This window comes from Schistocerca serialis, chromosome 2 (assembly GCF_023864345.2).
Source record: "Schistocerca serialis cubense isolate TAMUIC-IGC-003099 chromosome 2, iqSchSeri2.2, whole genome shotgun sequence".
In the NCBI taxonomy this organism is placed as follows: domain Eukaryota; kingdom Metazoa; phylum Arthropoda; class Insecta; order Orthoptera; family Acrididae; genus Schistocerca; species Schistocerca serialis.
The window spans coordinates 1,128,957,206-1,128,984,043 of record NC_064639.1 but is presented as its reverse complement, the minus strand read 5'-3'; the positions used below and the strand labels follow the sequence as shown (position 1 = coordinate 1,128,984,043).

The 26,838-nt window shown below is 42.4% G+C and overlaps 1 protein-coding gene across 1 annotated transcript in view; it reads right to left on the bottom strand.

Annotated features, from left to right (window-relative positions):
• The window catches only part of LOC126458583 (hexosaminidase D-like), a 236,531-nt gene that overhangs the window by 92,910 nt on the left and 116,783 nt on the right, over window positions 1-26,838 (bottom strand). The window contains exon 6 of the mRNA XM_050095719.1: window positions 9,753-9,827. Within this exon, the coding sequence (XP_049951676.1) occupies window positions 9,753-9,827 (75 nt within the window). The remainder of the gene's footprint in view (window positions 1-9,752; window positions 9,828-26,838) is intronic.

The following is a 26,838-nucleotide window of genomic DNA, read 5'->3' as shown; positions in this document are numbered from 1 at the left end:
GTGAAAATCATCTACTTGAGTTCAAGTCCACAGCAAAGTATTTTGTCAGATTGTTCCTTATTCATGCACAGGTCATTGTAGTAGAGAGTTTGTGGAAATAATTAGAGCAGAAGGTTACCAGTAGATACGAATGACACTTGGTGCAGCTCTGCAGCTGTTAATTTACAACTGCAGTGGATGAGGAACTCTGCTCAGGTGACCCGTAGAATACCATGTGACTGGCAAATGAGGCAAGCTCTGCTCTGCACTGCCTCCTGGCAAGACAGCACCACTTATAACATAGGCATCTCTGGCTACTGATTGCTATCAATACCATGGATGCCCTCTGTATACATCAGGTGACAATGGGTTGTTTCCAGGATGGTGAGCATCCAAGGGGTATCTTTCTCAAAATATCATGCCAACATTAGTGTGCCATGGCAAAAGCATGTGCTGTTATGTGTAACATGCCCATAGTTCAGTGTTTTCAGTGCTTTTCTTGGTCAGCCTGTCTAAGACAGGTATGATGACCTGTGAAAGAGGGCTGTTGGTATGAGTGGTTTGGGCCATGGTTCAAGTGATGATAGGGAACCCGTCTATGGTGTTCTGCAGGTCCTCATCCAGATGAAAACCCATGACTCAGTTTTGTCTAAACCCAAGACTTGCCTAATTGGTAAATGTGATACCATGTGTATGTTAGCACATTTTCCAGGGTGATTGTCAGAGCCTCTTTTACAATCTGAATAACTCTACTGATCAGCTCTGATAGTCATTGAATTGTAGGATATTTCTTGCTATGAATTACTGTGTGCCTGTGCATGAGAACTGTTGCAGAAAATAGTGCAAAGTGTCAACTGCCACAATAAGAAGATGACCTGGTAAAGAAGTCACCAGACTGGTTGCTCACAGGAACTTGTGTTTTGGTGTTTAAAAAGTATGTTCACAATAATCTGGCCACATATATGATACACTGTTTCAGTGAAGTTTGTTAAGTCAATAGTATAAATTTAGCACAGTAATTTACTTTGCTTAAAAACACTTCCTTTTTCATTAGGTTGGCAGATCAGGGAAGGGCATCACACACTGTAAAATGCTGTTCTGTTAGCATAAGTACTTTCAACTGGTGTACAATAGTCGTAGTTCGATCTTAGACGATTCAAAAGTCGAGGACAAAACAGTCACTGCACTTATCAGTCGTAGATCTATGATGCTGAGAATTGGAAAGGAGGCACATATTGCTGTAGAAACAATATGCGCATGTGTATGGTTATTATCAAAGCAAGGAAAAGTCCATTAAAAATTTATTTTTAGCTTATCTTTGAAACAGTCTTCATGAGATTGGTTTTTGGCACAATCATTTTTCATCTCAGAAGTGACATAGTGCCAAAGAGATACCAGTTTTTGTGTGCTGTGAAGTTCATTTCCTTTGAAGACATTGCATGTTAATGCATGTCACAGACTGACTGAAAACTGAACAAACTGCACAGCTGAAGTGACAACAGCAGTAATAGCAAAGGCTAGCACACTTATCATCCTTCATGATGACTTGGCTTGTGGCTTCATTCCAAACTATTTATTGCCACTCAGTTACAGAAAGCAAGGTAATTATTACTACAAAAAAGTGACACAGTTTTCACAAATTGTTTTCCTGATTTTCTGTTCCAAAAATTTCCTTTAAATTCACTGATAGTAATGGACAATGTGACATATCACTATGTTGTGGTATATAAAGCTCTGACAATGTAGTGGAGGAAGGTGGATATACTTTCTGGGTGAAGAAAAATGATCTTCAGAAAAACCTGACATGAATAAGGTGGGATTAATGGGAAATATAAAGCTCTGGTATCAATTAACTGGCTATGGTGACAAGGGATATCTTAATAATGTTTTTCCTGTACCATGCTCAGTCCAATTAGATTGAACTTGGGCCCAGGAGAAAAGTAACATGGCAGGAAACAATACAAAGTTTATCCTCAAATAGGTGGAAATGCTGACAAGAGAAGCTACTGAGAAGTTACCCAACACAACTGGCCTCATGTTGTGAGCAACACCAAGATGGCTGCTCAGGAAATACGGATCTGCGAAGATTTACTGGAGCTGCTGGAGGCATAAGCCACATTCTTACATGGTTAGTTCTGCATGAGTAGTAACTTTATCCACATCACTTACAGCCATGCAATCTTTCACGCCAAAAGACCACTATGTCAGGTTACAGTCCTGCCACTGGATTCTACAATACAGTACTGAAGATCCAAAGGTCACAGCTTGCATTTCTATTATGTATGAGCCATGGTTTGCATTGAGTGAGAGGCCAAATTACCACAATAACCACACCTAGGCAGATGCAAATACTTGAGTGATCATGGAAGCAAGGCTTTGGATTTACTTTACTATTAATGTGGGGTCAGAATAATAGGTAACAGTCTCGCAGGTCCACACAATGTACTGGATAAGTAACAGGTTCTGTGTATTATCAATATCTGCATGACAAATTACCTGCACTACTGGAGAATACAATCCTTGTAGAAATACAAAGAATTTAGTTTATGTACAATGGGTATCAACAAATTTTCTACCACTCATATGACAATACCTAACACAGACATTTATGACAGTTAGTGAGCAATGGATTGCTCGGCAAGGTCCAGTTGTGTGGCCTCCCTCTTCACTACATTTTAATCCCTTAGATTTCTGGCTAAGGCAACATTTTACAGCATTGGTGTATTCCACATCCATTGACAATGCACACACATTACAGAAGCATGTGTGTCTTGCATGTAACAAAATTAGAGCAGGAAAGTTTGCTCTCACAAGTCTGTGATTCTTCAACATGGAGGAAGGATGAATAAAAATAAATGGCAACCGCATCAAGCACTTCCCATAGTGTCAACAGAAGATGTCTATCACAGGACAGAATGGCCCATATATCAACAAGTATTTGTTCCTGGACATAAGAATATATGAAATAAAATGGTATTTTAAAAGTGCTGTGTAAGGTGGTCCTCTCCCTCCCACCCTCCACCCCCTCCCCCTCATGACAAAAAAATGGTTCAAATTGCTCTTAGCACTATGGGACTTAACAGCTGAGGTCATCAGTCCCCTAGAACTTAGAACTACTTAAACCTAACTAACCTAAGGACACCACACACATCCATGCCCAAGGCAAGATTTGAACCTGCGACCGCAGTGGTCGCGCGGTTCCAGACTGAAGCGCCTAGAACCACTCGGCCACACCAGCCGGCCCCTCATGACAATACCAGTTTTTAAATGTACTGCTCTGGTGGTTCTCAGAGGAAAAAGGATTAACAAAGGCAGACACAGTGAAATCACATTACACTGCCAGCATTGGCTCATGAAAAAATGCTACAAAAATTGCATGTATTTTCACTGTATAAGAGGGTTCTTAAGGAACTTACGGCAGTCTAAAACTGTGTGCAGGATCCAGACTCATGCCCTGACCTCTGTCTTTTATCTACAATGCTCTTACCAAATGGGAATCTATGCATCACCCCATGACGTGCCTCACTATTTTAGTTATGCAATAGCTCCATCCCGCTTTCAAAATTCTGGAGAGGTCCACCAATACAATTTCTTGGCTACCCCCTCCTTCCTTTCCCTCTCCCAGCTTTCAAAGTGAGAGGATGCTGTGGAGAATATCAGTAGCTAAGACCTGCGGGCATGGTTTCTTAACATAAAACAATGCAAAATCCATGAGCTGCTTGTTAAGAAGTTAATTTTGGTACTGCAATGCATGAAGTCATGGCTGCTCGTTCTCACACTAGTTGAGAAAAAAACAATAAATTACTTTCATGATCAGCCATAAAAGGAGATGCATGCAACATGAGAGTCATATTTTTTTTAAGTTATCAATTTTATAGTTATTTTAAACAGAGCACCTTTTATAATCCTGACAAGCAGCACAATAAAAATGGAGATGTTTATAGCTGCTGATGGACAGGTGACATTGATATGGAGTCCACAGAGATACATTAACACCACCTTCTTAAAGGAAGCTGAATTTTTAGCAATAACAGAAGACTTGTAGTCTCTTCATCACTTCATTCTTCAATATTTTATCCAGACTGCTGATGGAATATTAAAACATGCCAAAAAGACTCAAATATATTTTAAGGCAAACAGGGAGGTAAAAAGCTGGTAACGTAGCATTATTCATATGACAATACAATGAGTCAATAGAAAAATTGTTCTCTATGCACCACATTTAACAAATCCATTCTTTGGATGAAAGGACATGACATACCACTTCTTGGTATTTTCACCACAGTACCATACCTTTACAATAAACTTTGCTTAATTGATACAAATGTACTCAAAACTGAAATATCAAATCTATCATTCAATCACTCATGTGAATATGTAAATGCAGAAAAAATCTGAAACTAACAGATTTATCACTCTTACGGAAAGGATAGATTGCTATTCACAGTAAAGATGAAATGTTGAGTTGCACACAGACACAATAAAAATATTGTTACTCATTAAGCCTTCACTCAAAGCCTGCATGAAAAGAAAAACGTACATTCATTCACACAAGCAAGCATGCCTCACACATAAATGACAGTTATCTCTGGCTCCCAGGCCAGAATAAAGCTAAAACATATCAAACGAGAGTAACAATCCATAATGGACTGGAGAAGAGGGAGAGATAGCAGGGTATGGGTGGGGGAAGAGGAAACAATGCTTACTGACAGAGAATGCGAGGACTAAAGGTTTCAGACAAGGCTACCCACTGCAGGGTCAGGAGGCTGTGGGGAAGGGAGGGAAGGGAAAAAGGGAGCAGAAGGGAGAGGATCAGAGAAGGGAAAATATCAATGGGAGCATCAACAAAGAGGAGTGCACAATGTAGATGAGGAGACATGAGGTGGGTGGAGGTGATAGGACAGAGGAGGCAGAAAGTGTTGGGTGGAGAGTGTGGGGAAAATAGGTTACCACAGGTTGAGGCCAGGATGATTTCAGGAGCGGAGTATGTGTTGTTAGGATAATTGCCATTTGCTCAGTTCAGAAAAGCTGTTGGTTTAGGGTAGGGTCCAGATGTCCCAGGTTGTGAAGCAGTCACTTAAGCAGACATGTTATGTACAGCTGCATCTTGTGTGACAGGGTGGTCCACTTTGCTCTTGGTGACAGTTTGGCAGTGGCTATTCATCCTGGTGGATAGCAGGTTGGTAGTCATACCAATACAAAAATCTGAGCAATGATTGCAGCAGAGCTGGTACATGACATGGCTGCTTTTACAGGTGGCCTGGCCTGTGACATGGTAGGATAAGCCTGTGCCAAGAATGGAAAAGGAAGGGCTGCGTGGGTGGAATGGGCTGGTCTTGAACCTGGGTCTTCCACAGGGATATGATTCCTGTGGCAAGTGGTTGGGTTTGAGAGTGGCATATGGATGGACCAGGATGTTTTGGAGGTTAGGTGGGTGATGGAACACCACTTTAGGAGGGATTGGAAGGATCTCAGGTCTGATATACATCAAAACAGAGCAAGGTGATAGATAATGAAAGCCCTGACAAAGGATGTGGTTCAGTTGTTCCACTTCAAGGTGGTACCGGGTCACGAGAGGGGTACTCCTTCATAGCTGGTTCTTGGGGGTGATTGAAGGATTCGGGGTGTGTGGAGATATGGCATGGGAAGTCTGTTTATGGACTGAAGGCCTTTGCGAGACCTTCAGCATATTGGGAAAGGAAGCTTCCATCACATCTGATACCCAATATCCTTCTGACCCCTCCTAAAGTGATGTTCCATCATCCACTCAGCCTCCACAACATCCTAGTTCATCCCTATGCCACTCCCAATCCCAACCACTTGCAAATGGGATCATATTCCTGTGGAAGATGCAGGTGCAAGTCCTGCCCAATTCACCCATCCGGCACTTCCTATTCCAGTCCTGCCACTGACTTATCCCACCCTATCAGAAAATGAGCCACCAGTGAAAGCAGCCACGTCATATTCCACGTCTGCTGCTATCGCTGATCACCTTTTTATATTGGTATGATTACCAACCAGCTATCCGTGAGGTTGAATGGCCAAGGCCAAACTGTGACCAAGAGCAAAGTGGACCACCAGTTGCACCACTTAACAGCCGAACATACCATGCTTGATTTCAATGATTGCTTTGCAACCCAAGTCATCTGGATCCCTCCCTCCACTACCAGCTTTTCTGAATTGCAAAGATCCTGTAGCGTGTGCCGAACAACAATCCGCACCGCTGCAGAAATTCTTTGCATGGCCGAAAGTCACTTCCCCTTGGCAACGCTTGCACATCGATTTTGCTGGTCCATTCTGGAATGATCGATGGTTGGTTGTGGTCGATGCTTTCAGTAATTTTCCTTTTGTTGTCCGGATGTCTTCCACGACATCATCTGCCACCATCCCAGCGTTATCTGCTATCTTTTGCATAGAAGGTATTCCACAGACTATTGTTTCCGACAATGGCCCACAATTCATGTCCGCAGAATTTCAGTCTTTCTGCAAGGCCAATGGTATTCAACATCTGACATCCGCGCCGTTTTCGCCTCAGTCAAACGGTGCCGCTGAACAACTGGTCCGGACTTTCAAGTCACAGATGTGGAAGTTGAAAAAGTCGCATTCTCGGGAGGACGCGTTGTTGCTCTTTTTGTCTTCGTATCGCTCTCAGCCCCGAGATCGTCGCTCGCCGGCTGAGTTGTTGCACAGTCGTCCTCATCGAACCTTGATGTCTTTGCTGCATCCGCCGCATCAGGTTCCTGTGCAGCGGCAGACTTCTGCTTTTGCTCCAGGCGACGTTGTATACTATCGCAACTATCGCGGTTCACGGCGTTGGCTCGCAGGGCGCATTCTTCGCTGCCTCGGCCGCGCGATGTATTTGGTTTTGGGGACCTCTGGCGAGGTGCGTCGGCATCTCAATCAGCTGCGCCTCTGTCGTCGCACGGGTTCTGCCGCTCCCCGTCTGCTTTCAGCGACGGTGCCATCCGGTCAGCGCCCTGGGGACCCATCTACTGGCTCGCCTCATCCCCAGGTGTTACCTACGCTGCCTTCCATTTTGCCCCATGGCGACGCGACGCCGCCGCCGCCGCTTGGTCTCCCGCCAACGCCGCCCGCAGTGGACGCTTCGCTGCAGCCGCCAAGCGCCTCCCTGGGTCACGCGCCGCACATCGCTTCCCGTGACCAGCTGTCCTCCGCCACGGAACTCTTGCCCGCTCCGGACCACATGGCGTCTTCGCGCGTCTGGTACCCCGACGCAATGGAGGTCGACCCTTCGGCCCCTCCTGTCTCTTTACGGGCGCATACACCGCATGTTGACGTGCACCCTGGACTAGGTTTTCAGGCGTTTCCTAGCTCCCCTCGGACCGAATGGCCGGGTGCGGGTGGCACAGCCTCGCCTGTTGTTAAGCTCCCCACCTCATCGCATACGTCAACATGGGGTCCTCCCCACGGCGGGCGGAAGCCTTATAACACGACCGTTCGCCGATTTGCGGGGGAGGAATGTGGTGTCACCGCCAGACACCACACTTGCTAGGTGGTAGCTTTAAATCGGCCGCGGTCCATTAGTACATGTCGGACCCGCGTGTCGCCACTGTTAGTGATCGCAGACCGAGCGCCACCACACGGCAGGTCTCGAGAGACGGACTAGCACTCGCCCCAGTTGTACGGACGACTTTGGTAGCGACTACACTGACGAAGCCTCACTCCTTTGCCGAGCAGATAGTTAGAATAGCCTTCAGCTAAGTCCATGGCTACGACCTAGCAAGGCACCATTAGCCTTACATAGCAACGATGTATACAACAAGGATGGATTAAAGTTAAGTATTCCAAAAGCTACGTACTTTTCTTTATAGCATTCATTACCTTAGGGGGAAAAAAGGACGGGTATACACTCGCACACACACACATATCCATCCACACATATACAGCAGTAAGTCTTTCCGCTCCCGGGATTGGAATGACTCCTTACCCTCTCCCTTAAAACCCACATCCTTTCATCTTTCCCTCTCCTTCCTTCTTTCCTGATGAGGCAACAGTTTGTTGTGAAAGCTTGAATTTTGCGTGTATGTTTGTGTTTGTTTGTGTGTCTGTCGACCTGCCAGCACTTTCATTTGGTAAGTCACATCATCTTTGTTTTTAGATATATTTTTCCTACGTGGAATGTTTCCCTCTATTATAACCATATCATTAATTTGAACCCAACAATTACGTTTGTTATTGTCGCTGTTGCATTTCGAAATCTTTCCTGTCGTCTTATTTTCTCTTTATTTTCTCTTTCTGTTTTTACCAGTAGCCTCACTTTGTATTCACCTTCCCCTTTTTACCGTAATACAATTTTATCCCGCCTATATATACTCAATAATACGTAACCCACTTCCAAACCATAACCAAAAAAGCTGTATATGTGTGGATGGATATGTGTGTGTGTGCGAGTGTATACCCGTCCTTTTTTCCCCCTAAGGTAAGTCTTTCCGCTCCCGGGATTGGAATGACTCCTTACCCTCTCCCTTAAAACCCACATCCTTTCGTCTTTCCCTCTCCTTCCTTCTTTCCTGATGAGGCAACAGTTTGTTGCGAAAGCTTGAATTTTGTGTGTATGTTTGTGTGTCTGTCGACCTGCCAGCACTTTCATTTGGTAAGTCACATCATCTTTGTTTTTAGATTACCTTTTTTTTTATAGAGATAACCAATACCATGTATACTATCGATTCTTGTGTAGGTTAAAATTATCTCAGCTGTTTCATTAAAAGATTTCATATGATTTGTATACAATGTATTATATTTCAGGCTAAAATGTATAAAAAAGGAATTAATGTGTTACAATTGATACGTACTAACAGTTAAAATTACTATTCTTTTAAAAATAATTGAAATTACAAAATTTGTGGTATACTTAAAATTCATATTATTGATTGCACAATCTAACACTAATTATTAAATTTATTTATCCATTGATTTACAAAATAATTATATATTTTAGCGAAGATTCTTCTTTGGTAAAGAAAGTTTGTAAGCTCTTTGGAATAATGTGAGTACCGCAGAATGTAAGTAGTGATGGGCATGCTTCTGATCGGAGTAGACGTTTTCTAAGTTTGTCACCAAAAATGTTATTATTTTTTCTTTTTTTTTAATGTGGAAAATGTAAAAATGGTGTGATATTGACAGATGTGACAACGAATAAAATTCAAGAATAATATAGGCAAATCTTCATCAGTTATTTAGTCATCAAGAACCTACAAAACTGAAATTTCAGCTGCACGAATGTACCCATAGACAAGACTTTGAGCCATTGATAACAAAAATGAGAAAATGAAGATCAGTAAAAAGTTATTCTTTTGTATATCTTACACTTCTCGAAGCTTTCAAAATTAGTGCAAAGAATGAGAATTTAATAGTGATGTGTGGGAGGTTAAGATTACAAATCTCCACCAGGAAGCACTGTTTCCTCTTCCCCAAATCATACCCTGCCATCCCTCCCTCTTCCCTGCTCCATTATGGATTCTTGCTCTCATTCAACATGTTTCAGTTTCAGTCTGGCCTCGTGTGCTTGCTTGTGTGAATGCATGTGAGTTTCTCTTTTCTGATGCAGGCTTTGAGCGAAAGCTTCTTTTGTTATGCCTGTCTGCCAATCAACATGTCGTCTTTACTGCAAGTAGCAACCATCCTTTCGATAACTGTTGATATTCCGACCTGGAGGTTCCACTGTTAGATTTATCACTCTGATGTAAGACCCAAGCATTTAAAATTAGTTCAATAAGTTTATACCAAAAGTACATATATAGTTAAAATCCTACCTGTTGAAAGCTGAAAAGCTTCAGCTGGAAGGTAATGCCATACCATTGGCTCCACAAATTTTCCAAGATTGTATTCTGTAAAAAATGAATGGGTACACATTAGAAACCACAAAATTTACAAATGAAAAACATACAATGGTTAAAATGATTAGGATGTGAGAAGTATTAGGATTTAATGTTCTGATGACACTAAGGTCAAATCAGCTGTGTCTTTTCAAATGAACTGTTCCAGTATTTGCTTTAAGTGGTCTAAGAAACCCACAAAAAACCTAAATCAGGATGGCTGTACCTGTGTTTGAAGGCACACCCTTCCAACATTTCCAAAATAAAAACAATTACGGGATCATTGAAAGTATTCAATTATTTCCTGGTACTAACGCTGTATAAGAGATACGTAAGAGTGCAATGTCTCTTTACTATTACAGGAAGCAGAAAAAAACAACCTAATCACTTGGATACATGATATTTAAATGGGAATCACTCATTAACTGAACCCCAAGATTTAGTGTTAATGTTCATTTTTTGTTCCCCTTAAAGAAGCAGTGTGATGTCTCAAAAACATGATTTAGTGGAATTTTCTGCTTGAAATGCCATTGATAAGATGGAATTTGATGAATTTTTTGTGGTAAATACAGACAGAGTAGTCGAAAATGTAGTTTTCACAACTGTGAACAGTGAGATATGTTTGAAAAAGATTAGGGTAGGAGCATCTGTAAGGACGTACAGCTAGAGACAATTATTCCCCATCAATTACAGTACAATGGAAAAGGTGATACAATGCAACTATTGGCTGTGAGTATTGTAAACCGCAACAAGTCAAAGAATGAAAATGCAAACTGCCTGCATTTAACTCTGAAAGCGTGGACTTTTTGCATGGTGTATATTGCATTAATAATGTGGTATCACAATGTATGTAGACACTGGACATTAGGGATGGAGGAACATGAATGGAGCCAGGTTTCACTTTCTGATGACTAACAATAACAAAAATTCCTGGATGCAACAATACGTAAAACAAGGGGAAAACACCTACTCATTTACAGTGAATCAATGCATGGAGCACAGTAACACATAATAGAAAACAGCATACACACCATCTTTCACACATTAGAGTCTTTACTGACAACAGAACACACATTCACACACACAGACACCCAAAGACACACTTCTGTAGAGCCTTTGGGTGTCTGTGTGGTTGTGTGTGTTAATATGTGTACTATTGCAGAAAAAAAGCTAATGCTCAAACACTAGTGTGAAAGCTGTTTTCTGTTATGTGTTATGGATCAATAAGCTGTAGGTGAGTGGCTGCCTTTCCCTTGTTTTACATATTTCTGATGCCCTGACGTGAACACGTTTACGGCTGGAAACAGCATGGAACATGGATGATTATCTGTGGGGGAAATATCCTAATATCCTAATACTACGTCCCTGCCATCATTGGATAAGCAGCTGCAGCAGCAAGTCTTATACTCCTAGCTCACTCACTTGTTACATAGTTTAATTCTTAATTTCTTTGCGTGTTTTTGGTACTTGCATTGTTTAATTCATAAATTTCGGGCGTATTATAGTATTTGAGAGTTGTAGCATCGCGTTTTAGTACCTGAATAGTGTAAAATCGCGTAGTTTCCTTCCGCCGCCGAGCAGTGTGTCAGCAGTGCGCAAGTAGCAGCATTACTGCATTTACTAGGCAATCTTGTAGTTTAATAACCGTTTAAATTTTGTATCGATTTGTTTGCGCTCTCTGTAGATTAGTTCAGACGTTCTTTGCACAACAGTTTTTAGCATGGATAGGGCCTGCGACTGCTGTGTTCGGATGCAGGCTGAGTTGGCATCCCTTCGCTCCCAGCTTCAGGCAGTGTTGGCTTCGGTCACACAGCTTGAGGCTGTTGCCAATGGGCATCACTGTGGGGTTCCGGATGGGGGTTTGTTGGGGACGGCCAGCTCGTCCCACGCATCCCCCGATCGGATTACGACTGTGGTTGCCCGGGATACTGCCCGCATTGAGGCTGATCCCTCACCTGTGGTAGAGTGGGAGGTCGTCTCAAGGTGTGGCAGGGGGCGAAAGACATTCCGGAGGGCTGAACGGAAGGCCTCTCCAGTTTGTCTGACGAACCGGTTTCAGGCTCTGTCTCAGGCTGATACTGATCTTCGGCCTGACATGGCTGCTTGTCCTGTTCCAGAGGTTGCCCCTCAGTCTGCAAGATCCAGGCGGTCGCAGAGGGTGGGCTTACTGGTAGTTGGGAGCTCCAACGTCAGGCGCGTAATGGGGCCCCTTAGGGATATGGCAGCAAGAGAGGGGAAGAAAACCAATGTGCACTCCGTGTGCATACCGGGGGGAGTCATTCCAGATGTGGAAAGGGTCCTTCCGGATGCCATGAAGGGTACAGGGTGCACCCATCTGCAGGTGGTCGCTCATGTCGGCACCAATGATGTGTGTCGCTATGGATCCGAGGAAATCCTCTCTGGCTTCCGGCGGCTATCTGATTTGGTGAAGACTGCTAGTCTTGCTAGCGGGATGAAAGCAGAGCTCACCATCTGCAGCATCGTCGACAGGACTGACTGCGGACCTTTGGTACAGAGCCGAGTGGAGGGTCTGAATCAGAGGCTGAGACGGTTCTGCGACCGTGTGGGCTGCAGATTCCTCGACTTGCGCCATAGGGTGGTGGGGTTTCACTGGATAGGTCAGGAGTCCACTACACCCAACAAGCGGCTACACGGGTAGCAGGGGTTGTGTGGCGTGGGCTGGGCAGTTTTTTAGGTTAGATGGCCTTGGGCAAGTACAGAAAGGGCAACAGCCTCAACGGGTGCAGGGCAAAGTCAGAACATGTGGGGACCAAGCAGCAATCGGTATTGTAATTGTAAACTGTCGAAGCTGCATTGGTAAAGTACCGGAACTTCAAGCGCTGATAGAAAGCACCGAAGCCGAGATCGTTATAGGTACAGAAAGCTGGTTGAAGCCAGAGATAAATTCTGCCGAAATTTTTACAAAGGTACAAACGGTGTTTAGAAAGGATAGATTGCATGCAACCGGTGGTGGAGTGTACGTCGCTGTTAGTAGTAGTTTATCCTGTAGTGAAATATAAGTGGATAGTTCCTGTGAATTATTATGGGTGGAGGTTACACTCAACAACCGAGCTTGGCTCCTTTTACCGACCTCCCGACTCAGCAGCATTAGTGGCAGAACAACTGAGAGAAAATTTGGAATACATTTCACATAAATTTTCTCAGCATGTTATAGTCTTAGGTGGAGATTTCAATTTACCAGATATAGACTGGGACGCTCAGATGTTTAGGACGGGTGGTAGGGACAGAGCATCGAGTGACACTATACTGAGTGCACTATCCGAAAATTACCTCGAGCTCTTAAACAGAGAACCGACTCGTGGAGATAACATCTTGGACCTACTGATAACAAACAGACCCGAACTTTTCGACTCTGTATGTGCAGAACAGGGAATCAGTGATCATAAGGCCGTTGCAGCATCCCTGAATATGGAAGTTAGTAGGAATGTAAAAAAAGGGAGGAAGGTTTATCTGTTTAGCAAGCGTAATAGAAGGCAGATTTCAGACTACCTAACAGATCAAAACGAAAATTTCTGTTCCGACACTGACAATGTTGAGTGTTTATGGAAAAAGTTCAAGGCAATCGTGAAATTCATTTTAGACAGGTACGTGCTGAGTAAAACTGTGATGGACGGGAAAAACCCACCGTGGTACAACAACAAAGTTAGGAAACTACTGCGAAAGCAAAGAGAGCTTCACTCTAAGTTTAAACGCAGCCAAAACCTCTCAGACAAACAGAAGCTAAACGATGTCAAAGTTAGCGTAAGGAGGGCTATGCGTGAAGTGTTCAGTGAATTCGAAAGTAAAATTCTATGTACCGACTTGACAGAAAATCCTAGGAATTTCTGGTCTTACGTTAAATCAGTAAGTGGCTCGAAACAGCATATCCAGACACTCCGGGATGATGATGGCATTGAAACAGAGGATGACATGCGTAAAGCTGAAATACTAAACACCTTTTTCCAAAGCTGTTTCACAGAGGAAGACCGCACTGCAATTCCTTCTCTAAATCCTCGCACAAACGAAAAAATGGCTGACATCGAAATAAGTGTCCAGGGAATAGAAAAGCAACTGGAATCACTCAACAGAGGAAAGTCCACTGGACCTGACAGGATACCAATTCGATTCTACACAGAGTACGCGAAAGAACTTGCCCCCCTTCTAACAGCCATGTACCGCAAGAACTAGAGGTTCCAAATGATCGGAAAAGAGCACAGGTAGTCCCAGTCTTCAGGAAGGGTCGTCGAGCAGATGCGCAAAACTATAGACCTATATCTCTGATGTCGATCTGTTGTTGAATTTTAGAACATATTTTTTGCTCGAGTATCATGTCGTTTTTGGAAACCCAGAATCTACTATGTACACTGTCGCCTGATAAACAAAGTAAGAGCCTACGGAATATCAGACCAGCTGTGTGGCTGGATTGAAGAGTTTTTAGCAAACAGAACACAGCATGTTGTTATCAATGGAGAGACGTCTACAGATGTTAAAGTAACCTCTGACATGCCACAGGGGAGTGTTATGGGACCATTGCTTTTCACAATATACACTCCTGGAAATTGAAATAAGAACATCGTGAATTCATTGTCCCAGGAAGGGGAAACTGTATTGACACATTCCTGGGGTCAGATACATCACATGATCACACTGACAGAACCACAGGCACATAGACACAGGCAACAGAGCATGCACAATGTCGGCACTAGTACAGTGTATATCCACGTTTCGCAGCAATGCAGGCTGCTATTCTCCCATGGAGACGATCGTAGAGATGCTGGATGTAGTCCTGTGGAACGGCTTGCCATGCCATTTCCACCTGGCGCCTCAGTTGGACCAGCGTTCGTGCTGGACGTGCAGACCGCGTGAGACGACGCTTCATCCAGTCCCAAACATGCTCAATGGGGGACAGATCCGGAGATCTTGCTGGCCAGGGTAGTTGACTTACACCTTCTAGAGCACGTTGGGTGGCATGGGATACATGCGGACGTGCATTGTCCTGTTGGAACAGCAAGTTCCCTTGCCGGTCTAGGAATGGTAGAACGATGGGTTCGATGACGGTTTGGATGTACCGTGCACTATTCAGTGTCCCCTCGACGATCACCAGTGGTGTACGGCCAGTGTAGGAGATCGCTCCCCACACCATGATGCCGGGTGTTGGCCCTGTGTGCCTCGGTCATATGCAGTCCTGATTGTGGCGCTCACCTGCACGGCGCCAAACACGCATACGACCATCATTGGCACCAAGGCAGAAGCGACTCTCATCGCTGAAGACGACACGTCTCCATTCGTCCCTCCATTCACGCCTGTCGCGACACCACTGGAGGCGAGCTGCACGATGTTGGGGCGTGAGCGGAAGACGGCCTAACGGTGTGCGGGACTGTAGCCCAGCTTCATGGAGATGGTTGCGAATGGTCCTCGCCGATACCCCAGGAGCAACAGTGTCCCTAATTTGCTGGGAAGTGGCGGTGCGGTCCCCTACGGCACTGCGTAGGATCCTACGGTCTTGGCGTGCATCCGTGCGTCGCTGCGGTCCGGTACCAGGTCGACGGGCACGTGCACCTTCCGCCGACCACTGGCGACAACATCGATGTACTGTGGAGACCTCACGCCCCACGTGTTGAGCAATTCGGCGGTAGGTCCACCCGGCCTCCCGCATGCCCACTATACGCCCTCGCTCAAAGTCGGTCAACTGCACATACGGTTCACGTCCACGCTGTCGCGGCATGCTACCAGTGTTAAAGACTGCGATGGAGCTCCGTATGCCACGGCAAACTGGCTGACACTAACGGCGGCGGTGCACAAATGCTGCGCAGCTAGCGCAATTCGACGGCCAACACCGCGGTTCCTGGTGTGTCCGCTGTGCCGTGCGTGTGATCATTGCTTGTACAGCCCTCTCGCAGTGTCCAGAGCAAGTATGGTGGGTCTGACACACCGGTGTCAATGTGTTCTTTTTTCCATTTCCAGGAGTGTATATAAATGACCTAGTAGATAGTGTCGGAAGTCCCATGCGGCTTTTCGCGGATGATGCTGTAGTATACAGAGAAGCTGCAGCATTAGAAAATTGTAGCGAAATGCAGGAAGATCTGCAGCGGATAGGCACTTGGTGCAGGGAGTGGCAACTGACCCTTAACATAGACAAATGTAATGTATTGCGAATACATAGAAAGAAGGATCCTTTATTGTATGACTATTTGATAGCAGAACAAACACTGGTAGCAGTTACTTCTGTAAAATATTTGGGAGTATGCGTGCGGAACGATTTGAAGTGGAACGATCATATAAAATTAATTGTTGGTAAGGCGCGTACCAGGTTGAGATTCATTGGGAGAGTCCTTAGAAAATGTAGTCCATCAACAAAGGAGGTGGCTTACAAAACACTCGTTCGACCTATACTTGAGTATTGCTCATCAATGTGGGATCCGTACCAGATCGGGTTGACGGAGGAGATAGAGAAGATCCAAAGAAGAGCGGCGCGTTTCGTCACAGGGTTATTTGGTAACCGTGATAGCGTTACGGAGATGTTTAACAAACTCAAGTGGCAGACTCTGCAAGAGAGGCGCTCTGCATCGCGGTGTAGCTTGCTCGCCAGGTTTCGAGAGGGTGCGTTTCTGGATGAGGTATCGAATATATTGCTTCCCCCTACTTATACCTCCCGAGGAGATCACGAATGTAAAATTAGAGAGATTAGAGCGCGCACGGAGGCTTTCAGACAGTCGTTCTTCCCGCGAACCATACGCGACTGGAACAGGAAAGGGAGGTAATGACAGTGGCACGTAAAGTGCCCTCCGCCACACACCGTTGGGTGGCTTGCGGAGTATAAATGTAGATGTAGATGTAGAACCAACTGATGGTGTGGGCAAGATTCAGCATTACTGGACATATTGCCTAAAATTGTCCTTTCAGAGCTCAAAGGTATAGGGACAAAAAGCTCCAGATTCTTTTTCTGTTGTATGCTGGTGCTGCTTGTACCTTTTTGGCACATCAACGTTCATCCCCTTAGCATTCACTCATTGTAAGCTAAAAATTCAGAACACTGCAATCATAGTCCTCAGGACTGAATGTTCTCATGTCTGAACTGCACAAAGAAGAGATACAGTATGTGATCAAAAGTATCCGGACACCCGACTGAAAATGACTTATAAGTTCATGGCGTCCTCCAACAGTAATGCTGGAATTCAATATAGTGTAGGGCCACCCTTAGCCTTAATGACAGCTTCCACTCTTGCAGACATACGTTCAATCAGGTGCTGGGAGGTTTCTTGGGGAATGGCAGTCCATTCTTCACAGAGTGCTGCACTGATGAGAGGTATCGATGTCGGTCGGTGAGGTCTGGCATGAAGTCGGCGTTCCAAAACATCCCAAAGGTGTTCTGTAGGATTCAGGTCAGGACTCTGTGCAGGCCAGTCCATTACAGGGATGTTACTGTCGTGTAACTACTCTGTCACAGGCAGTACATTATGAACAGGAGCTTTATCGTGTTGAAAGATGCAATCACCATCCCCAAATTGCTCTTCAACAGTGGGAAGCAAGAAGGTGCTTAAAATATCAACTGTGATAGTCCCATGCAAAACAACAAGGGGTGCAAGCCCCTTCCATGAAAAACATGACCACACCATGGTACCACCGCCTCCGAATTTTACTGTTGGCACTACACATGGTGGCAGATGACATTCACCGGGCATTTGCCATACTCACACCCTGACATCACGTCGCCACATTGTGAACTGTGATTCGTCACTCTACACAACGTTTCTCCATTGTTTAATCATCCAATGTTTACACTCCTTTCACCAAGTGAGGTGTTATTTGGCATTTACTGGCATGATGTGTGGCTTATGAGCAGCCACTCGACCATGAAATCCAAGTTTTCTCACCTCCTACCTAACTGTCATAGTACTTGCAGTGGATACTGATGCAGTTTGGAATTCCTGTGTGATGGTATGGGTAGATGTCTGCCTATTACACATTATGACTCTCTTCAACTGTGGGCAGTCTCTGTCAGTCAACAGACGAGGTCGGTCTGTACGCTTTTGTGCTGTATGTGTCCCTTCACATTTCCACTTCACTATCACATCAGAAACAGTGGACGTAGGGATGTTTAGGAGCATGGAAGTCTCACTTACAGATGTATGCCACAAGTGACACGCAATCCCCTGACCACATTTGAAGTCTGTGAGTTCTGCAGAATGCCCCATTCTGCTCTCTCACAATGTCTAAAGACTACTGAGGTCACTGATATGGAGTACCTGGCAGTAGGTGGCAGCACAATGCACCCAATATGAAAAACGTATGTTTTTGGGGGTGTCCGGATACTTTTGATCACATAGTGTACTTTACATATAAGCCAGATCATTCACTCCAGACTGTACCTGAGCAGAAGACAGCTTCTTTAGTAGTAGCATAATGCCCCACAAGAACTACGTAATAATTTCATTGAAACCATGTTTTTATGACAACAATATGTCATATTAGTATCAGTATTTATTTCAGATGTTTCTGAACTATTCCAGTGGTGCTAAAAACTACCCTCACATACCTTAGGTCACACGGGCAATAATTACAGTGTAGTGCAATGTCCTTAAATCATATCTGCCTGTGTATGATTATGTGAAAATCTGTAGATACTTCTTAATTGTTTTGACCACTGTTTAATGAACGAACTGGAGTATACAAACAATTTAGATTTAAGTATAAGTAACACTTGCAATTTATGAATTTCTAAAAGGCATAAAATTTTTATTGTTGCTGTCAAACACAATAACAAGAACTATTAACAAAATATATGACAGAAGAGGAGCTTATAAATTCTAGTTGCCAAAATAGAGGCAACTGGATCACGGCTCATAGACACACATACATTTTAACAACATATCTGATCTTCTGTTTACTGCAATTCAGAAATTCAAATGAAAGTGAATGACAGGATGTGGTAAGAAGTAATAAGTACATACATATATTCTGAATGGAAATAACAATCACTGCAAACTCTTAACAAGTCAAGAAATTAGGTAGAGAAAAGCCATGTTCCAACTTTAAGGTTGCATTACTACTGTGCAACACTGTGGCAGGTTAAGACACTACATATATACAAGTCACTCCATGGGAGATTTAAATTACAATTTCTGAAGGTGCTAAAAAACACAAAATGCTGTAACATTGAAAATCATTAGGAAATTGGAAACTATGCACAATGCTTAAGACAATCTCTAGAGAAGAATGAATCTGTTTGATTTTAATGTAAAAACACAGCTGATTTTCTCTCAGTGGTGTCTGAAACTAATTAAAACTAATGACATAATGAATTTTTTATGGAAAGATGGAAATAAAAGGTATTTATTTTACAAGGAAACCTATTCAACAATCCCACAACTTTTTTCAGACTGTTCTCAGTTTCCTTGTAATGTTGTTTCACCTATTGGAGACAGTCCTTAAATATACCTTCAGGCAATTACCAAAAGTTGCAGCACTAATTTATGTTCAGTTTTTAAGTTTGTGTAATAATTTATATTCACAAGACACAAAAGTCAATATAGCTAAGGCAGAAATATGCTGTGGGTGTATAGCAACAGTCATTGTTTGCTTTGTGGAAAAGATTTTAGTAATCATGAGAGCACCCAAAGTTGTTACTATCAACAGATATCAGAGATTTATTTAAATATTTTCAGACAATAATAATAATTGAAAAATGCCTCAAAAAATTTACAGTAGGCTAACTAATAGAATAACTATGAAAAAAATACTGTATATTGCCAGCATCATGGCAATGATGTTCCAAACTTTACAAGTTTTTCTGGTTTTCAGATTGTTTAAGTTTTTGCTATGTGAGGTTTTGCTCAGTGAATATGTAGTTTCGGTTTCTTTGTGTATTTAGCTGGGTATAATCATTGACACTATTTGAGTTCTCACCAACAAAACCTGCTGCTGTCTTCAGATGCCTATTGAGGACAACTCCTTAGTACTCACCTGAAGATGACAGCAAGCCCCATTGCAGAAAATTATGCAGTATCAATCACTATGCCCTACTGAAAATCTAAGTTTACTGAGCTTTAGATTTGATGTCATATCATGCAATTGTGTGTTATAACCTGTCACCAGTGAACCATATTTTATCTCCATAACTTATGATTAAAAGAAACCACTGACCAAAAAGCAGGAGTGTTAAGCTGTCAATAGGCATACACAAAACAAAGGAAACTAGCTAGATTTTGGAGTTATCCTTTGTTGAGCTAGCAGACACACACACATACACGCATACACACACCTGTGCCCTTACATGGTGTCAGCTAGACTAACAGTACAAAGCCATTTTACAACCGGAGGACTGGTTATGGTGGGGTTATTATTGGGTGGGGCAGGCAGAGGGTGGGGGAGGCATGGAGAAGGACTGGAGATGGGTGGTTAACAGCTGAGGGAGTAGCCAGTTTGCCAGCTGGGAGTGCAGGAGGGAGGGTGGGAGGTACATGGGCTGGCCCAATTGTAGTGGCTGATTGCAAGCAGCACATGCTGAATACAATGTGAATTGGGAATGACAGGGCAGAGGAAGTGGAAACTGTTTGGTGGAGGATGCGGGGACAGTGGGTTACCCAAGACTGACTCCAGGACAATTACAAGAGTGTAGAGTGTGCTGTAAGGATAACTCCCATCTGCATAGTTCAGAGAAGCTGGTGGTGGAGGGACGGATCCAAATGGCTCAGATTGTGAACCAGTCATTGAAATTGTGCATGTTATGCTCAGCTGCATGTTGTGCAATCAAGTGGCCAAGTTTGTTCTTGACAACAGTTTTACAGTGTTCATTCATTCTGGTGGACAGCTGGTTGGTAGTCATTGTTGTTGTTGTTGTTGTTGTTGTTGTCTTTTCAGCCCTGAGACTGGTTTGATGCAGCTCTCCATGCTACCCTATCCTGTGCAAGCTTCTTCATCTCCCAGTACTTACTGCAACCTACATCCTTCTGAATCTGCTTAGTCTATTCATCTCTTGGTATCCCTCTAAGATTTTTGCCCTCCATGCTGCCCTCCAATGCTAAATTTGTGATCCCTTGATGCCTCAGAAAATGTCCTACCAACCGGTCCCTTCTTCTTGTCATGTTGTGCCACAAACTCCTCTTCTCCCCAATTCTATTCAATACCTCCTCATTAGTTACGTGATCTACCCATCTAATCTCCAGCATTCTTCTGTAGCACCACATTTCAAAAGCTTCTATTCTCTTCTTGTCCAAACTATTTATCGTCCATGTTTCACTTCCATACATGGCTACACTCCATACAAATACTTTCGGAAACGACTTCCTGACACTAAAATCTATACTCGATGTTAACAAATTTCTCTTCTTCAGAAACGCTTTCCTTGCCATTGCCAGTCTACATTTTATATCCTCTCTACTTCGACCATCATCAGTTATTTTGCTCCCCAAATAGCAGAACTCCTTTACTACTTTAAGCGTCTCATTTCCTAATCTAATTCCCTCAGCATCACCCGACTTGATTTGACTACATTCCATTATCCTTGTTTTGCTTTTGTTGATGTTCATCTTATAGCCTCCTTTCAAGACACTGTACATTCCGTTCAACTGCTCTTCCAAGTCCTTTGCTGTCTCTGACAGAATTACAATGTCATCGGCGAACCTCAAAGTTTTTATTTCTTCTCCATGGATTTTAATACCTACTCCAAATTTTTCTTTTGTTTCCTTTACTGCTTGCTCAATATACAGATTGAATAACATCAGGGACAGGCTACAACCCTGTCTCACTCCCTTCCCAACCACTGCTTCCCTTTCATGTCCCTCGACTCTTATAACTGCCATCTGGTTTCTGTACAAATTGTAAATAGCCTTTCGCTCCCTGTATTTTATCCTTGCCATCTTTAGAATTTGAAAGAGAGTATTCCAGTCAACATTGTCGAAAGCTTTCTCTAAGTCCACAAATGCTATAAACGTAGGTTTGCCTTTCCTTAATCTAGCTTCTAAGATAAGTCATAGGGTCAGTATTGCCTCACGTTCTACCGTATCTTCCTTCGCCGTCGGCGTTGTCGTGGTTACCGTGAGACACCGTTATACCAAGAGGAAAGGCGCGTCGATCTTAGAGCATGAGATATGATGACCTTAAGCCATTGACAACACACAACGGTCACGGTAGCACCTGATTCCAGAATAGCTGCAGTAGTTAAGATCTATGAACTATCCCCTGTTGACCAGGTCCCCAAAACTTAACTCGTAACGAGATCCCTTCAAAGCAAATTGTCATAATGATCGTCTATAAAGGCTTCGTACAACGAGAAGAAATGTTACAGTTTATGGAATAATAACAGATACGACCAAACTGTCTTGTCTCTTCTGCTTTATTTAACATAACTTCGTTCACAGTTTCATTTCGCATTTACCACTCATTCACCGAAACCCTTTGATGAACAGTTTTGGTTGCTTGACACCAACAGTCAATGATAATGATACAGCTTTTCTCCTTTTTATAGATTGAAGCCCGCTCTCCGCGATATAATTTAAAATAAAAAATGGTCTCAATACCGCGTCCCTCGTGAGATGCGAATAGACTTATCCCGGAATTGACTGCCCTGTAGTTGTACTCAGTTTAATGACCACACTTCACTGTCCGCTATTTCGCGTAACTGAATGTCCATTTGTTAGTCTGATTATACACTGTAGCTATTTAAAATTCGGCCCTATATTTTTCACAACGCACAATTAGCACTTCGTTACTTATTTTCTTTTCTTTTCTTTTTTTTTTTTTCCTAAGAGTAAACGGAAAAAAAAAAGACGCCGTATCATCGGCTTAGTCGATATAAAGCAAAACACCTTAATATGCCCAATTTTACCTCTTCTTATAGGATCGGCTACCTTACTCATTAATTTATTACATATTATTTCCAATAACGCTAAATAGGTATCGCCGTTATATTTTAATTGTATTCAAAAGCATGTTACTACTATTATGACCGACCAAATCGTAACAAATCGCGCGGCGTCCGTTTTTAACGATAACTTTACGCTATTCAATTTCCGTTACAGCTGTCTTGACTCGTAATGTTACACGGCCCCCCAGACTGTGATGTCTTGAAGAGGGTTCCAGACAGAACAGGCTTATTTTTTTTTTGTGTACTGTGACAGGAGAGGGTATTTGTTTCGGCGAATACACTCACTCTCAGATTCACTCAACAAGTCAGTACATACATTCTACAATATTTAAGTTGAGTTAATGGGCCTAGACTAAATGCCCTTAACTAAATTCCACATTTGTTTATAGGTTGTCTTAGAAACACTTCGCACTAATCACTTCATATTCACACCACATTGTTTTTTCTTGGATGAAGCCTTCAGTTCTTCAACCGTCTGTGCAAGGCAGGGATCACAGCCGGGTTCGACGATTGGCATCCTAGGCCAAAACCCTTATCAGGCCACTTGTTTAACCAGAGAGGATTTGGTCCTTTTCTTTTCCTCTTAATTCCACTTTTAAATCATCCATCCTCGCTGTTCGGTGAGAGGATAAATCATATTTCAGCATCGTCATTGTTGCTGATACCAGGAAGGTATTTCATGGAAATCGTCGGCACATTCTTTAATTTTCTTTGTAAGTTAGTATAAGTACGTATTTATCCATTGGTGCTTTTATTTAGTCCACTGAGTGTAGTCTTGGTATGATTCAGTGTTTCTTGAATCTATATTTTGCTCATTATTGATAATACTTCTTCAGGTCTATGTGAGAGAACAAGCCTTTAATTACATCAGTATCACAATCTGCCAGGAGGTAGCTCCCTTCATGAGGTATTTTCATTATTTTATATGGACCTGTATATAAATATTGCCATTTTTTATTCAGTCTTTTCCTGGTTGATGCTTTTGGGTGATTTCTCAATAAAATTTCTTCACCTACATCATATGTGACTACTTTCTTCACATTTTTATCAAAACGGGTTTTTCTCAATTGTGCTTGATGCTTCAGGTTTTCGTAGACCTTCTTCACCATATCTTCTTTCTTGGTAATCTTTTGTTCTATCGCAGGTAATTTCTTCATCCATTCTGGCACAATACTTTCACCAAATACTATTTGGTTAGGTGAATAACCTGTCGATAAGTAAGTCATTATACACTTTCTCAAATTCATAAATCCAATCGATCCATTTATAATGTTGTTTGGGTATGTACGTCCGTAAAAATCGGTTCAACTCTCGGAAGATTCTTTTAACCGGATTTCCACAAGGGTAAAATCTTGAGATGTAAATGTGCTGGATTCCTTGTTCTTTCATAGTGTCTCTCCATACTTTGCTTGTATAATAAGCACCGTTGTCTGTCAAGATCATTATAGGTTTGCCAAGCTCAGTTATATAGTTGTTGATAAATTCACGTAACATGGGTCGAACGTGGAGATTTTTCAAAGGATATAATTTCACATATTTTGAAAAGAGATAATAGAAAGCCAATACATATTTGAACCATCCACGTGTCATGGGACATGGCCCACAGACATCACATGACACCAACATTAAAGGTTGTTGTGGGATGATAGGATGTAATTCTATCTTCAGACAATAGTTTATGGGTTTAGCCTTCTGACATATTTTGCACTTCTTAATAATATTTGTAGCTATACGTCCCAAATTTGGATGATAGCAGTATTGTGCTATTTTGGCTGTACATTTAGCGGAACCAAAATGACCCCAATTCAAGTGAGTGTACCATACTAGTGATTCTAAATATTTATTTGGAACACAAACTTTCCAAACATCTTCTTCATCCTTCCTCCGATACAGTATTCCGGATTTTAATTGATACTGTTCTTGAGAGTGACTTAGCGTTTTGCTTTCAACAGCATGCCTAATGGCTTTCCACAACTTATCATCTTCTTGCAGTTGTGGAAGACTTCGAGATAGCTGTGAAATCTGCCTCTCACAATATTGCCTTGATAAATTCATGACTTTAAAGTCAATAGTCCGTTCTTCACACTTGTCGTCATTCTTTCTTTTCGGTAGTCTTGAAAGAGCATCGGCTATGATGTTGTCTTTCCCTCTGATGTATTTGAGCGTAATATCATATTCTTGCAGTAGCAAGGCCCACCGGGTTAAACGTGAATGGAACATCCTTCCTGTTAAAATAAAAGATAAAGCTTTGTGGTCACAGAATACAATGATCTTCTTTCCATATACAAAATAGCGAAACTTTCTAAGTGACCAGACCACGGCCAGTACTTCCAATTCAGTAGTACAATATGCACGTTCACAGCTAGAGAGTGTTCTGCTGGCAAACCCAATTATCTTGATGGTACTGATATCTTCTCGATTGTCCATCTGGAAAAGAGTGGCACCCAATCCTGTTTCAGAAGCATCCGCAGCAATATAAAAATCTTGATCAAGTCTCGGATGATGTAACAGTGGAGCATTAGTCAAAGCATTGCGGATGTTATCAAAAGCTTGCGTGCATTCGGAATTCCACTCCCACATGACATTTTTTCTTAACAGCCGTAACAAACAGTCTTGGCTTCCTAACTGATTGGGTAAAAATCGTCGGAAAAATGAAACTAAGCCGATAAATGACTTTAATTCAGTTCTATTCTTTGGATACGCACATCTGTTAATCGCATCCATCTTTTTAGGATTTGGTTTTATCCCTTCAGGAGTGATTATATGTCCAAGAAATTTCAATTGGTTATGAGCAAACTTGGATTTGCTCAAATTTACAGTAACTCCGTATTCCAAAAATTTCGCAAAAACTCTTCTTAATAAGTCTAAATGTTCCTCCCAAGTTTCAGAAGCAATTAGCAAATCATCCACATATAAAGTAACTTCATTCAAAAGGTCTCTGCCCAGTACGGTATCTAATGCCGATATGAAAACACCACCGCTTATTTTCAACCCAAATGGCATGACAGTAAACTGGTAACTTCGGCCCAGAAAAACGAATGCAGTATATTTTCTAGATTCTTTCGATATTCTAGTTTGCCAATATGAACTACGCATATCTAAAGAAGTTAAGAAGCGGGCACCATAAAACTTTTGTACTAACTCTTCTAGGTTCTCAGGTCGCGTTTGTACAGGTATAATGATCTTATTGATCTCTCTGGCATCCAACACCAATCTGATGTCACCATTGGGTTTAATTACCGCCACAAGAGGGTTACAATATTCAGAATCTGAGGGCTCAATAATACCCCATTCTAACATTTTATTGATTTCCTTTCTGACTACTTCTTTCTTTGTCCATGGGATAGAATAGGAAGTACGACAAAAGGGTTTATGTGCATACGTCTTTATATGGTATTCAAAGTATACCCGGACGTTTACTAAAAATTGACTGATATGCTTCCAACAAGTACTACAGTTCATCCCTTTGGATAACAGATAAATATTCTGATTCTAACACCTTTTCCTGCAATGACATTTTATCCATCATTTCTTCAGAACATTCAATAAGGCATTTATCATACACATTTTCATCATCAATACTGACATATTTTACCATTAGATTCATACACAATTGATTTGGAATTACTCGGCCCTTTCTCAGGGTGGTTGTCAAAACATTACCATTGGAATTAAATATACACTCACCTTTCTCTAAATTAATGATTGCACCGGTCTCACATAAAAAATCCAAACCCCAGATACATGGTACTGTCATTTTAGGAACAACCAGGAATGCACTTTCTATTTGAGCCCCCTGTATTGTAACGTCAACACGTACCTGTTTCACAACTTTTTGCATTTTTGTGCTGAACGCGCCAGACACGGTACATCCTGTGATAGGAAAAGTGGGCATTTTTACCCCTCGACTTATCTGTTTTAAACAGTCCAACGTCATGACACTAATAGTTGCTCCAGTATCAATTAATATTTCAACATCAACATTATTTATACTTGTTGGAATTATTGCCTGTAAAATTTGTCTGCATTTATTAGAAACTTCAGGTTTTTCTTCAATTAACTCATTCCTTATATCCTGATCATTATTGTACCTTAATACTCTCACTTCAAATTGATGCCTGCCTTCCTTCTCCTTTCCAGTCATCCTAGGAAGGCATT